Below are 13,613 nucleotides of genomic sequence, written 5' to 3' on the forward strand. Positions count from 1 at the left end.
CACTGGTATTTTGGAAGATCCATCTTATAGAAATAGGATTTGGTAACTGAGAGCTATTTTCCTCACTTTTTTGACGGTAACACTGCTTGAGCCTAGAGTCTTGCTGGTATTGTGTTGTTCTGTTTTGTGTTTTAACTTAATCTGAGAGCCTTAATAGCAGCTTGAGGCTGGATGTTGTGGCTCACTCCTGTAACAATCCCAGCACTTTGGGAGGACAAGGTTGGTGGATCGCTTGAGTCCATGGGTTCAAGACCAACCTGGGCAATGTAGTGAGACCTTATCTCTACAAAAAATGTAAATGGTGTGATCATAGCTCACTGCAACCTCAAAAAGCATGGTGATGTGCACCTATAGTCCCAGTTGCTTAGGAGGCTGGGGTGAGAGGATCACCTGATTCAGGGAGGCGGATATTGCCGTGAACCGAGATTGGATTCCAGCCTGGGCGATAGATCCTGACTCAAAAGAAAAAACTTAACAGCCCCAGAGGCCGGGCCCAGTGGTTCACGTCTGTAATCCCAGCACTTTGGGAGGCTGAGGCGGGCGGATCACTTGAGGTCAGTAGTTCATGACCAGCCTGACCAATATGGTGAAATTGCATCTCTCCTAAAAATAGAAAAAAATTACCAGGCGTGGTGGCGGGCGCCTGTAATCCCAGCCACTTGGGAGACTGAGGCGGGAGAATTGCTTGAACCAGGGAGGCAGAGGTTGCGGTGTGCCGAGATCACCTCCACTGCACTCTAGCCTGGGCTCAACAGAGCAAGACTCTGTCTCACACAACAACAAAACAAAACAAAACAAAAGCTGGAGAATCTTAATTCTTGAGAGAAATGGTGTGGCATGGGGTTTAGTGCACTCTTTCTCTCCCGCGCTTTTTATCCCACCTTTCTGAGCCTTGGTATCCTCATGTGATAAACGTGGATAACAATAGCACTTTGTCATAGGATATGGTGAGGATTAAATGAGTTGGCAAATGTAAAATACTTCATACAGTCCCTGGCACATAATAAGTGTTCAATAAATCCCAGTAATGTAAAAAAAACTCACTGGCTTTTTTAGAAAAACACCTTAATATTTGCTTTTCTTGGCAATGCATCTTTTATCAGTCAGTGCCCAATTAGAGTGGTAATGGAAATTCTGTGTTCTCAGGATTTCAGCCAATCCAGTAAGTTAAAGTTGTTGCTGTTTGTAGTATCAGTCAAAACTGATTACAGAGAATTCCATCTCAATCACATATTCAGGGAAATTAAGAATCATCAAATTCAGTTGTGACTGTAAATGACTTAAGCCATCTTTAAAAGTGTTTTTGTTTGTATGTTTTTTAAAAAGACTCTTGACTGCAAGTTATATATATTACAAGTTAATACAACAAGTTATGTACCATGTATAAGCCATCTCATTTTCTTTTTTTTCCCTTTCTTATTTTTTTATTGAGACAGAGTCTTACTCTGTCACCTAAGGCTGGAGTGCAGTGGTACCATCTTGGCTCACTGCAACCTCTGCCTCCCCGGTTCAAGTGATTCTGCTGTCTCAGCCTCCCGAGAAGCTGGGACTGCAGGTGTGTGCCATGACATATGGCTAGGTTTTATATTTTTAGTAGATGGGGTTTTGCCATGTTGGCCAGGCTGGTCTCGAACTCTGACCCCTGGTGATCCGCCCGCCTTGGCTTCCCTAAGTGCTGGGATTATAGGCGTGAGCCATCGCGCCTGGCCCATCTCATTTTCTTTTCTCTCCCATATTGTCATACCCTCTCTGCTGATTCAGTTCATTCTTTTCTTTTCTTTTTTTTTTTTTACATTTTCATGACATTCGATCATGTCATTCTTAAAGATTAAAAAATGAAAACTAGAAATAGTCACCTAAACATCTCTTTTCCTCTGTATGTCTTCCCCCTTTCCTGCCTTTCCTGTCAAGCTTCTCTGAAGGGTGTATTTCTGTCTCCTCACCTCCCATTCATTTCTTGTTTCTGTGTAATCTAGTGTCCACCTTTGTAGGAATGCTCTCAAATTGCCCTGGCACAATGTTGGACAGTTTAGGGGAAGGGTGGCAACCTGGGAGGGCTCCCCATCATCTGTATAATGAAGTCCAAGTGCCCTGGGTGAGATCTTCACTGCCCTGCCTACCTTAGCACGTTCTGTGTGCTTTAAATTTGGACCCCGTCTTGACGACCGCTCCCTCCCACGCACAGCGGTCAGGGAATCAGTTCTTCCTTGGTGCTGTCAGAGTATTTTTTTCTCCAGTGTTTTGAAAATTCTGTGTGTGCTTTTCAGCTTTCTCTGCCAGACTAACCTCATGCAGGACGAAAGAGTCTTCATTTTAACATTCCCACTGCCTAGCCCAGGCTTTGGCGTGGGGGTACATTTGATAATCAATATGAAACATTGTTCATAAAACAGGATTTTGGTTCTTTTATTTTTTTGAGACTGAGTCTCACTCTCTCACACAGGCTGGAGTGCAGTGGCATGATCTGGGCTCATTGCAACTTCCGCCTCCCAGATTCAAGCAATTCTCTGCCTCAGCCTCCCGAGTAGCTGGGATTACAGGTGTGCACCACCACACCTGGCTAATTTTTTTGTCTTTTTAGTAGTGACAGGGTTTCACCGTCTTGGCTGGGTTGGTCTTAAATTCCTGACCTCGTGATCCACCTGCCTCAGCCTCCCAAAGTGCTGGGATTACAGCCACCAAGCCTGGCCATGAAACAGGACTTTTAGAGGAAGAAGCAGTATACTTAATGGAGGGTTGAATGGACCTATCCGAGTTTGAGACAGGCATGCGTGGGAAGATTGCATTAACTGGCTTTGGATGGCCCACTTTACGTTGAGGGAGAAGTAACTGCTGGCTTCACTCCAAGATGCCCACAACAAAAACATGTACAATGACAGTGCCTTCCTGCCCTCATTGAGAATCAGGGGTTAGACAGTGTGAGTCTTGGTGTGGCCCACTAAATTTAGGCTTTTCTGGTGTTAATTTCTTTGCCTTTTGACAGAAAAATGGAGATGATACTGTCTCTTTGGTTATAACAGCTCAGAACATTTTTATTTTAACTTGTGTGGGTCCACAGTAGGTGTATATATTCATGGGGTACATGAGATGGGTGTTTTTTGTTGTTTGTTTTTTGTGATGAAGACTTGCTCTGTTGCGTAGGCTGGAGTGCAATGGCGTGATCTCAGCTCACTGCAACCTTCATCTCCCAGATTCAAGCGATTCCCCTGTCTCAGCCTCCCAAATAGTTGGGATTACAGACGTCCGTCACCACAGCCAGCTAATTTTTATATTTTTGGTGGAGACAGGATTTCACCATGTTGGCCAGGCTGGTGTCAAACTCCTGACCTCAAGTGATCTGCCCGTCTTGGCCTCCCAAAGTGCTAAGATTGTAGGCATGAGCTACTGCGCCCGTCCTGGGGTACATGACATGTTTTGATACAAAGAGGCCATGCATAATTATCACATCATGTAACATGGGGTATCTGTTTCACTCAAACATTTATCCTTTGTGTTGTAAACGATCCAGTTGCACTCTCTAGTTATTTTTTAAATGTACAATTAAATTGCTGACTATAGTCATCCTGTTGTGCTGTCAAATACTGCGCCAGCTGAAGAAATTATTCTGGAAAGTACAATCTTGCTCATAACCTTGTTTTGAGGCTTAAATTAGTTAATATCTCAGGGTGCCTAGGCTAATGCATAGCGTTGAATGCGGCATAATACATGTTCTTCAAATTAGAATTAGTCTCCTGTGTCTGGATGCTTTTAGTAAAACGTTACTCTCATGTTAAATATAAGTTATGTGTGTGCATAAACTGATACAAGTAACAAAAAAGATTCAATTGCCTTTTCTTCCTCCAAAGGTTTATTCATTGTACTGATGATTCTCCAGATCCGTTTATAGAATATGAGGTAAGAAACTTATTTTCCTTGATAATTGTGGATGAAGATGTTGAGAATTGCTGTTTATTCTTAAGCAAAATGAAGTTTCTTAGATTAATTTCTTTGGGAACCTAGAGCCACTGAAATTTTGTCTTTATGCCATATATACTTAAGAGGATATATACTACCTATAGAATATATATATATATACACACAATATATGTGTGCAGTACATACTTGCTGCAGGATATACGCAAACACCTTTAATAAAACAAACACCTTTATACTCCTTACAGCTGCACCTAATTGTTTCAACATATTTCTTTTTTTTTTTTTTTCTTGAGATAGGATCTCACTCTGTTGCCAGGCTACAGTGTAACGGTGCAATCTCAGCTCACTGCAACCTCTGCCTCCCAGGTTCAAGTGATTCCCCTGCCTTAGCCTCCCAAGTTGCTGCTACAGGTGTGCGCCACTATGCCCAGCTAATTTTTGTATTTTAATAGAGACGGAGTTTCACCATGTTGGCCAGGATGGTCTCGATCTCCTGACTTCATGATCCACCTGCCTTGGCCTCCCAAAGTGCTGGGATTACAGTCATGAGCCACCGTGCCCCAGCCCCATTTTACCATTTTTTTTATTGTTCACTCACCTTACAAATACCTTAAAAGAGTAAGAAGATAGGCTGTGTGTGATGTCTTATGCCTATAATCCCAGCAGTTTGGGAGCCTGAGGTCAAGAGTTCCAGACCATCCTGGCCACCATAGTGAAGCCCCATCTCTATTGAAAATGCAAATATTAGCTGGGCGTGGTAGCAGGTACCTATAATGCCAGCTACTCCAGAGGCTAAGGCTGAAGAATCGCTTGAACCGAGGAGACAGAGGTTGCAGTGTGCCAAAATCGTGTCATTGCACTTCATCCAGCCTGGGCGACAAGAGGGAAACTGTCTCAAAAAAAAAAAAAAAAAAAAAAAAACAAAGAAAAAATAAGAGGATAGTGAAGAAACAACTTTGTTAGGAATTTATGAATTTAAACATATTAAACCTTAATTTTAATTCCATATTTTCCTAGTTTTGAAAATACACACACACACACACACACACACACACTCACTCACTCACACACCTTGATCTGGTTCTTAGTTGCATCTAACTGCTCATCACCTGTCATGAATGGATCTGAAACATAATTTTTTTTTTTTTGAGACACAGTTTTGCTCTGTTGCCCAGGCTGGAGTGCAGTGGCTTGATCTCAGCTCACTGAAACCTCTGCCTCTCAGGTTAAAGCAATTCTCCTGCCTCAGCCTCCCGAGTAGCTGGGACTACAGGCGTACACCACTGTGCCTAGCTAATTTTTGTATTTTTAGTAGAGCTGGGGTTTCACCATGTTGGCCAGGCTGATCTCGAGCTCCTGACCTCAAGTGATCTGCCTGCTTCAGCCTCCCAAAATGCTGGGATTACAGGCCTGAGCCACTGTGTCTGGTCTAACTTTCTTTTAAATGTAGACTCCATGGTTCAGCTCTCATCCCTCGTTCTTCTTCCACTTGCATTGTCAAAATGCAAACTTTCAAAAACTCTTTGTTGAAAAGAAGATGGCCATCTTTGCTCCATAATTGCATTTTTACATTTACATGAAAATTGTGTTTTCATTTTTGGTTTTATAATACCAATTCAAATAAGTGCAGTAATTTTTAAAATATATCTTTAGTGTCTGTTTGCTTCTAGCTACTTTTGTATATATATGTACACGTGTTTTCAAAATTTGTTGACTCACTGCATGAGTAATTTTTAATATATAGACTGTAGATACTGACATATCTTTTAGGATTATACTGTGTGCATGGAACAGTTAATTTACTAATTAATTTGCTACTTACCAAGTCACCAAACAATTGCTAGATCTGAGAGTGGTTATAGGTGAGAGTCTTACATACAACTTGTGAGATTTTTTTTCCCCTCACTTAATAGCGTAGTGTGAGCATTTTCCCAGCTTATTAAACACTTTTATAACTATATGATATAGTCATAGCTGTTAATTCACGCAACAAACAGATCTGTGTATTAAGGACCTGTCTGTGGTGCATTCTGCCAGGTACTAGAAAGAGATCGTTTCCTTAGCCTTTCTCTGAGGCACAGTCTTTTTTAAGAAGTCATCATCAGCTGGGAATGGTGGCTCACGTCTGTAATCCCAGCACTTTGGGAGGCCAAGGTGGGTTTATCACAAGGTCAAGAGTTCGAGACCATCAGGGCCAATATGGTGAAACCATGTCTCTACTAAAAATACAAATGAGCTGGGCGTGGTGGTGCGAGCCTGTAGTCCCCACTACTCAGAAGGCTGAGGCAGGAGAATTGCTTGAACCCGGGAGGTGGAGGTTGCAATGAGCCAAGATAGTGCCACTGAACTCTAGCCTGGGGACAGAGCAAGACTCTGTCTCAAAGAAGAAAAAAAAGAAAAAGATGACATTATTTACCTCCAAGATTAATTTACCAGCAGTTTGCTTTTTATTGCCATTTTGGAAAGATAGCATTATCATGTGTATAGGATTTAAAACCCAGTTTTAAAAGCATAGGAAAGTGATACCCTTCAGGTAATTCAAATGAAAAAAGTTTTAAGTAGAATCCTGTGTATCGTTTTCTCCTGTCTGTGTGTATTTAAAATACTGTGTGTCTTTAAAAGGCTGGGCATGGTGACTCAGGACTGTAATCCCCACACTTTGCCGGGGGGGTGGTGGGGATCACCTGAGTTCAGGAGTTCAAGACCAGGCTAGCCAACATAGTGAAACCCCATCTCTACTAAAAATACACAAATTAGCTGGGCATGGTGTCACGCACCTGTAATCTCAGCTACTTGGGAGGCTGAGGCAGGAGAATTGCTGGAACCTGGGAGGCAGAGGTTGCAGTTTGCCAAGAATGTGCCATTGTACTCCAGCCCAGGCTGACAACAGCGAGACTCCATCTCAAAAAAAAAAAAAAAAAAAAAACACACACACACTTTCTTTATATATACTTATGTATTCATAGGATATATCTGGAAAGATATAGAAGAAACCTATAGCACTGGTTGTCTCTGAGGAGAAAGACAGAGGGACAGGGTGGGGAGACATTCTATATGCCCGTCTGTGTTTTGTGAAAATCAACCACAGTGTGTTTATTACCTGTATAAAATAATATTTTGATAAACATTATGCAAATTTTCTAATAAAGTACTGTTAGCATGCTATAATTGCTTATTTATTTGTTGCTAAGTAAAATCACTGTAGCCAAAATATGTATATATAACATGTATGTATACAAAATTATGTATGTATATGCCAGTAAGGGCTTTTAATAGATAAGAACTGTGTAGTATTTTAGTTTGAGATCCATTTGATAATTATATATTTATATATATATATTTTTTTTTTGAGGCGGAGTTTTGCTCTTGTTACCCAGGCTGGGGTGCAATGGTGCGATCTTGGCCCACTGCAACCTCCACCTCCTGGGTTGGGGCAATTCTGCCTCAGCCTCCTGAGTAGCTAGGATTACAGGCAGGCACCACCCTGCCCAGAAAATTGTTTGTATTTTTAGTGAAACAGGGTTTCACCATGTTGACCAGGATGGTCTCGATCTCTTGACCTTGTGATCCACCTGCCTCGGCCTCCCAAAGTGTTGGGATTACAGGCGTGAGCCACTGCGCTCGGCCCCCAATAATTATATATTTTTTTAAAAATCAGATAATAAGGCTTGACTAAAAGCTTATAATAAATGAAAAATGAAATCAGTGCATTTAAAATTTCTAAGACATATTTAAAAATTTTTTTTTAATACATAAAATGTCCCACCTGAAATTTTCCTGGTTTTTAAGATAAGAAACTTATTACCAAAAATTTGAAAATACAAGAAAATATGGTCATTTGCAGTGGCTCACACTTGTGATCCCAGCATTTTGGGAGGCCAAGGTGGGCAGCTCACTTGAGGTCAGAAGTTCGAGACCAGAGACCAGCCTGGCAAACATGGTGAAACCCTGTCTCTACTAAAAATATAAAAATTAGCTGGGCATGGTGATGCACCCCTGTAATCCCAGGTACTCGGGAGGTGGCGGAGGTTGCAGTGAGCTGAAATTGTGCTAGTGCACTCCGGCCTGAATGATAGAGTGAGACTCCTTCTAAATCAATCAATATCAATCAATCAATCAATCAGTCAATCAAGGAAATATAAAGAGCCTACTACCCAGAAATATATCCTCACTATTAACATTTTAGTCTTTAACTTCCCTTTCTTGAAATACATATTTGTGGCTGGATGTGGTGGCTCACTCCTGTAATCCCAGCACTTTGGGAGGCCAAGGTGGGCAGATCACCTGAGGTCAGGAAGTTCAACGCCAGCCTGACCAACATGGAGAAATCCTGTCTCTACTAAAAATACAAAAGTAGCCAGGTGTGGTGGTGCATGCCTCTAATCCCAGCTACTCAGGAGGCTGAGGCAGGAGAATTGCTTGAAGCCAGGAAGCAGAGGTTGCAGTGAGCCGAGATCATGCCATTCAGCCTGGGCAACAAGAGTGAAACTCCATCTTAAAAAAACAAAAAAGGAAATACATGTTTGTGTGTATATGCACATTCTCTTTATAAAATACTTTGCATGGCATTTTATAGCTTATTTTTACTTAAAATAGTATATGTATTTTTCTAGGTCATTAAATATTTTTATAATATGATCTTTAGTGGCTGCTTATATATTTGCTGCTTCATTTGACAGACATTTCTGAGACACCTGCTATATGTTACATACTTGCGCTGGGAACACAAATATAAATAAAATCTAGTTTTTTACCCATAGACAATTTACCGTTTGGTAGGCAAGAGAGACCTGTGGTAGGTCACCATGGTACGGCATGGTTCTGTGCTTAGGAAGGTTATGCCCAAGAAACTCTGGGAACCACGTAGGGGAATACTGAGTTAAGAGTCACTCAAGTTCCATTTCACAGGTCTTGAAACAGAGTGGTCTGTCCAGGGTAAGGGAGGCTGGGGCTGCCAGCCATTTATTATCAGTCCGTGCTGCAGAAGAACAGGACTGGTTGTCACCAAAGAGCTTTATAAACACACAAAAAGAAGCATACATTTTGCCAGCTGTACTATTTCTAAAACTGGAACAGTTCAATAGTACATGAGAGTTTATATATATTCAATAATTATTAATTACACAGATAAGACCCATTTGTGATTTAGGCCAAGGGTAGAATTGATTGACTTTAAAATACTGAGAAAATAGTAAGAGAGTTATTTTGGTGATTTATTGTGGCAAACCTCAATAATAATCATATCAAAGTAAGGATTGCCTCATGGTACTTAAGGTAGACAACTTTAGAATTATTTTAGTTTATTTTATTTTTGAGATGGTGTTTTGGTATGTTGCCCGGGCTGGAGTGCAGTATGGTATAATCTCAGCTCACTGCAACCTCTGCCTCCTAAATTCAAGCGATTCTCTTACCTTAGCCTCCCTAGTAGCTGGGACTACAGGCGCCCACCACCACACCTGGCTAATTTTTTGTATTTTTAGTAGAGGTGGGATTTCACTATGTTGGCCTGGCTGATCTCTAACTCCCAGCCTCAGGAGATCTGCCCACCTCAGCCTCCCAAAGTGCTGGGATTACAGGCATGAGCCACCTGCCCAGCTGGAATTACTTTTAGTGTTTGATATTCCATAAGGGTAGAGAACATATGAATGAACATGGGCACTGTGGTGATAAGATGTGACTACATTCTTGGTGGTGTGCATGTATGTCACAGCTCTCAAAATGGCAGTTACGTGACAAGGATGCATTTTGTCATAGAATTTTAGCACAATTTTCTTATGGTTATTAGAATAATAGATCACAAGGCTGGGCATGGTGGCTCATGCCTGTAATCCCAGCACTTTGGGAGGCCAAGGTGGGTGGATCACCTGAGGTCAGGAGTCCGAGATCAGCCTGGCCAACATGGCGAAACTCTGTCTCTACCAAAAATACAAAAAATTAGCCAGGCATGGTGGCACGTACCTGTAATCCCAGTTAATTGGGAGACTGAGACAGGAGAATCGTTTGAACCTGGGAGGCAGAGGTTGCAGTGAGCTGAGATCGCACCACTGCACCCCAACCTGAGCGACTGAGCGAGACTCCATCTCAAAAAAAAAAAAAAGAATAATAGATCACAGCTTTATTCCCTACATCTCATGTTAAGAATGTTTTATGATGCCTCTTGTTTTAAAACCATTTGATAATGGCAGTCATTAAGATACAGTATTGACATAAAATTGCCTAGTAGACCTCATCACATAGTTGCGTTATATTAATATGTTTACCTTTGTTTACAGCTTGTTCTCCGAAAATGGTGTGAATTGATTCCTGGGGCTGAGTTTCGATGTTTTGTCAAGGAAAACAAGCTTATTGGTGAGTTTTCTTGTTTGTTTTATCCTTGAAAGTCATCTTTAAAAGAAGACAAGCTTTTGTTGGAAGTAAATTTCCAGTAATTAGGATGAGGATGTCAGTCCGTTTTCATCTGAGATGCTACCTTTAACCGATTGATTCTGACTCTCTGGAATGCTGTGTTGACAGGAAGCCGGAGCCCATATTCAGTTGCCACAGGAAACAGTGTTGTCAGTTAATCATGGCTGCCTGAATTCCAGAGAGAAAAACGGTGGTTGTCATGATCCCTGATTTAGAAAATCAGGAATACTCTGTATAGCATTTTCCTAAGCAGTACTTAGCAATAGTCTGCTTATTTTAAGGATCAAAAAAAGCCAAGTTTTGGAACCTTTATTTCTATTATTGGGGCACTATTTATTATTCTAGCAAGAGAAAAATATGTGGACAAGTAAGTGTATTCTTCTGAGTCACCCATTTTCTGTCCTCTCAGGTTACTATTTTGTTTGCTATGATTTAATTAAGTTAATTATTGAAGATAAGTTGTTCTTTATTTTGTTTATGCATGTTTTCCATGAAGTAAAATTTATCTTCAGCCTAGAAAAGTGGGATTTGAATAGCATCAAATCAGCACTGTTTATTCATTGAAAGTGATGTTGAAATCTATTAACCTCCCTGAAAGAAATTTAGGGTGTTCTAATTTCTCATATTGCTAGATATTATTGAAGAAGCTCTAGTGTAAGTACTCTAAAGGAGGGATCCTGTTGGCGTGATTCAGGAACAGAAGCCCCTGTTTTCCCTAGGACTGGAGCACATTCAGGAAGTTTGTGTACTAGTCCTTTTAGGGTGTTTGGAATCATGTCAGCAAGTCACTCAGAAAAAAGGAGTGTTTACTCTTCCGTGGATTGAAAGAGCAGGCTGTGAAGGGCAAGTAACACGTATAAACAAGAAAAGTAGACTGCTTCTGTGCAATACAGGCTGACTGTGGTAGACATCTGGTAAAGAATATTTTATATTTTCCCAAAGAAGGTGGATGAGAATACCAATTTGCAGAGACCTCTTTGGAAGAAATCAGAGCAGCAGCAGTTTATTATGTGGGCAGGCTTAAAATGGCTGCTTTAATTTTTTACGTAACAAGACTTTTTGTGATTTCGAATACTTTCTGTTGTACTCCATAAAAATAACTATTTCCATGGGCTAGGTACAGTGGCTCATACCTGTAATCCCAACAGTTTGAGAAGCCAGGGCTAGAAGATTGCTTGAGGCCATAAATTCAAGACCGGCCTGCACAACATACTGAGACCCCGTTTCTACAAATAAATCAAACAATGAGTCATAGTCAGGCATGTTGGCACATGCCTGTAGTCCCAGCTACTCGGGAGATCGAGATGGGAGGGTCACTTGAGCTCAGGAGGTGGAGGTTGCAATGAGCTATGACTGTGCCACTGCACTCCAGCCTCAGCAACAGAATGAGAACCTGTCTCTTTAAAAAAAAAAAAAAAAAAAAAGGCCTGGCACAATGGCCCATGCCTGTAATCCCAGCATCCTGGGAGACTGAGGCGTGTGGGTCACAAAGTCAGGAGTTCAAGACCAGCCTGGCCAAGATGGTGAAACCATGTCTCCACTAAAAATACAAAAAAAAAAAATTAGCCGGGCGTGGTCGAAGGCGCCTGCAATCCCAGCTACTCGGGAGGCTGAGGCTAGTAAATCACTTGAACCCAGGCAGCAGAGGTTGCAGTGAGCCGAGATCGCGCCATTGGACTCAAGCCTGGGTGATAGAGTGAGACTCCATCTCAAAAAACAGAAAAAACAAAACAGTAAATTATTCCAGAAGTAAGAAGACATGGCAGTATAGAACTTCAAGATTGACCTGTTCATGTGAAATTCTATGGCTGGGTCATGTGTACTGCAGCACCCGTCAGGGCGATCTCATCTCCATAGTGGTTCTTTCCTCAACATGTTTAAATCACATGCTGATGTGTTTGCAAAGAATATCGTGTAATAACAAAATATAAAATATTTTCTTGGCAGGTATTTCTCAAAGAGATTATACACAATACTATGATCATATTTCTAAACAAAAAGAAGATATTTGCAGAGGCATACAAGACTTTTTCAAGAAACACATACAGTATAAATTCTTAGATGAAGACTGTGAGTATTTTTTTACTGATTCAGTAAAATGAAATGAAATTTATAATGTTACTGGACCTCATTTACTATGGTATATATCTTAATAACTAGATTTGAAGTACTGTATTTTAAACATTTTACTGTATTATTATTTGTTATTTTTTATGGTTTTTATATGTTAATTTTTTTTTTTAATTTGGAGACAGAGTCTCTTACTCTGTCACCCAGCTGGAGTGCAGTGGTGTGATCTCATGCTGCCTCCACCTCCTGGGTTCAAGTGATTCTCCTGCCTCAGCCTCTTGAGTAGCTAAGGCTACCGGTGCACATCACCACACCTGGCTCATTGTTTGTATTTTTAGTAGAGTTGGGGTTTCACTATGTTGGCCAGGCTACTCTTGAACTATTGGCCTCAAGTGATACAACCCACTTTGGCCTCCCAAGGTGCTGAGATTACAGGTGTGAGCCACCTTGCCAGCAATGTTAATTTCATCTTAATTAAAATCTATTTTTACTACTGAGTCAATTCTCTTAATATTTAATGTTTAATCAAACATCTTTTGGATGTTTGATTGTGTATTTCAAAGGGGCTATCTACAGAGAACAAAGTCCATCTACCTTTCTAGCTTCTTTGAGTGATCAAAGACAGCACCAGTTACAAAGTAAACATTTGTGGGTTGTTTTTAGGAATTGAAAGTATATTGTGTGAGAGTTTTCATACATCTGAAAATTATATCTGCTGTGATTTACATTTTCTCTACTTGCCAAGACTGGGCCCTGTGGCAGATTTGACTTAAAATAAGATGAATCATGCATGCTTCAAGCCTAGTTAGATTTTATGCTATCTAGTATAAACTTTACTCATCATATTCTCCCAGATCAGTGATCGATGATACTTTTTGCTCAGTGACTCCTTCCTTCCTTCCCACAGAACCAGTTTATAATGGGAACTGGTTGGTGATGTTGGTGTTTGGTTTGAATTTTTAAATATACAGGATTATGGTTGGGAACAGAAACAAGTAAAGCAAAGTTAGATAAATAAAACATTGCAGGATGGCTTTTTATGTTTGAAGTTTGAGATTTAGAAGCATTAAATCCTCAAGATCATTTATGTTCTGCTGTCTTTGATTAAAACATACTTTAATTTTCAAAAGGAGATTTACATCATAAAGTATTAGTTTGTTAATAACTGAGTTTTTTTCTGCTTTACAGTTGTGTTCGATATATACAGAGACAGTAGGGTAAGT

The 13,613-nt window shown here is 40.6% G+C and overlaps 1 protein-coding gene across 2 annotated transcripts in view; it reads left to right on the plus strand.

Moving 5' to 3' along the window:
• CDC123 (cell division cycle 123) overlaps nt 1–13,613 on the plus strand; it is a 50,757-nt gene that overhangs the window by 25,490 nt on the left and 11,654 nt on the right. For both annotated transcript variants that reach the window (XM_008990908.5, XM_008990909.5), the window contains 4 exons: nt 3,846–3,894; nt 10,188–10,263; nt 12,268–12,390; nt 13,579–13,607. In XM_008990908.5, coding sequence (XP_008989156.1) covers nt 3,846–3,894; nt 10,188–10,263; nt 12,268–12,390; nt 13,579–13,607 — 277 coding nt within the window. The remainder of the gene's footprint in view (nt 1–3,845; nt 3,895–10,187; nt 10,264–12,267; nt 12,391–13,578; nt 13,608–13,613) is intronic.

This window comes from Callithrix jacchus, chromosome 7, assembly GCF_049354715.1.
Source record: "Callithrix jacchus isolate 240 chromosome 7, calJac240_pri, whole genome shotgun sequence".
Classification (NCBI taxonomy): domain Eukaryota; kingdom Metazoa; phylum Chordata; class Mammalia; order Primates; family Cebidae; genus Callithrix; species Callithrix jacchus.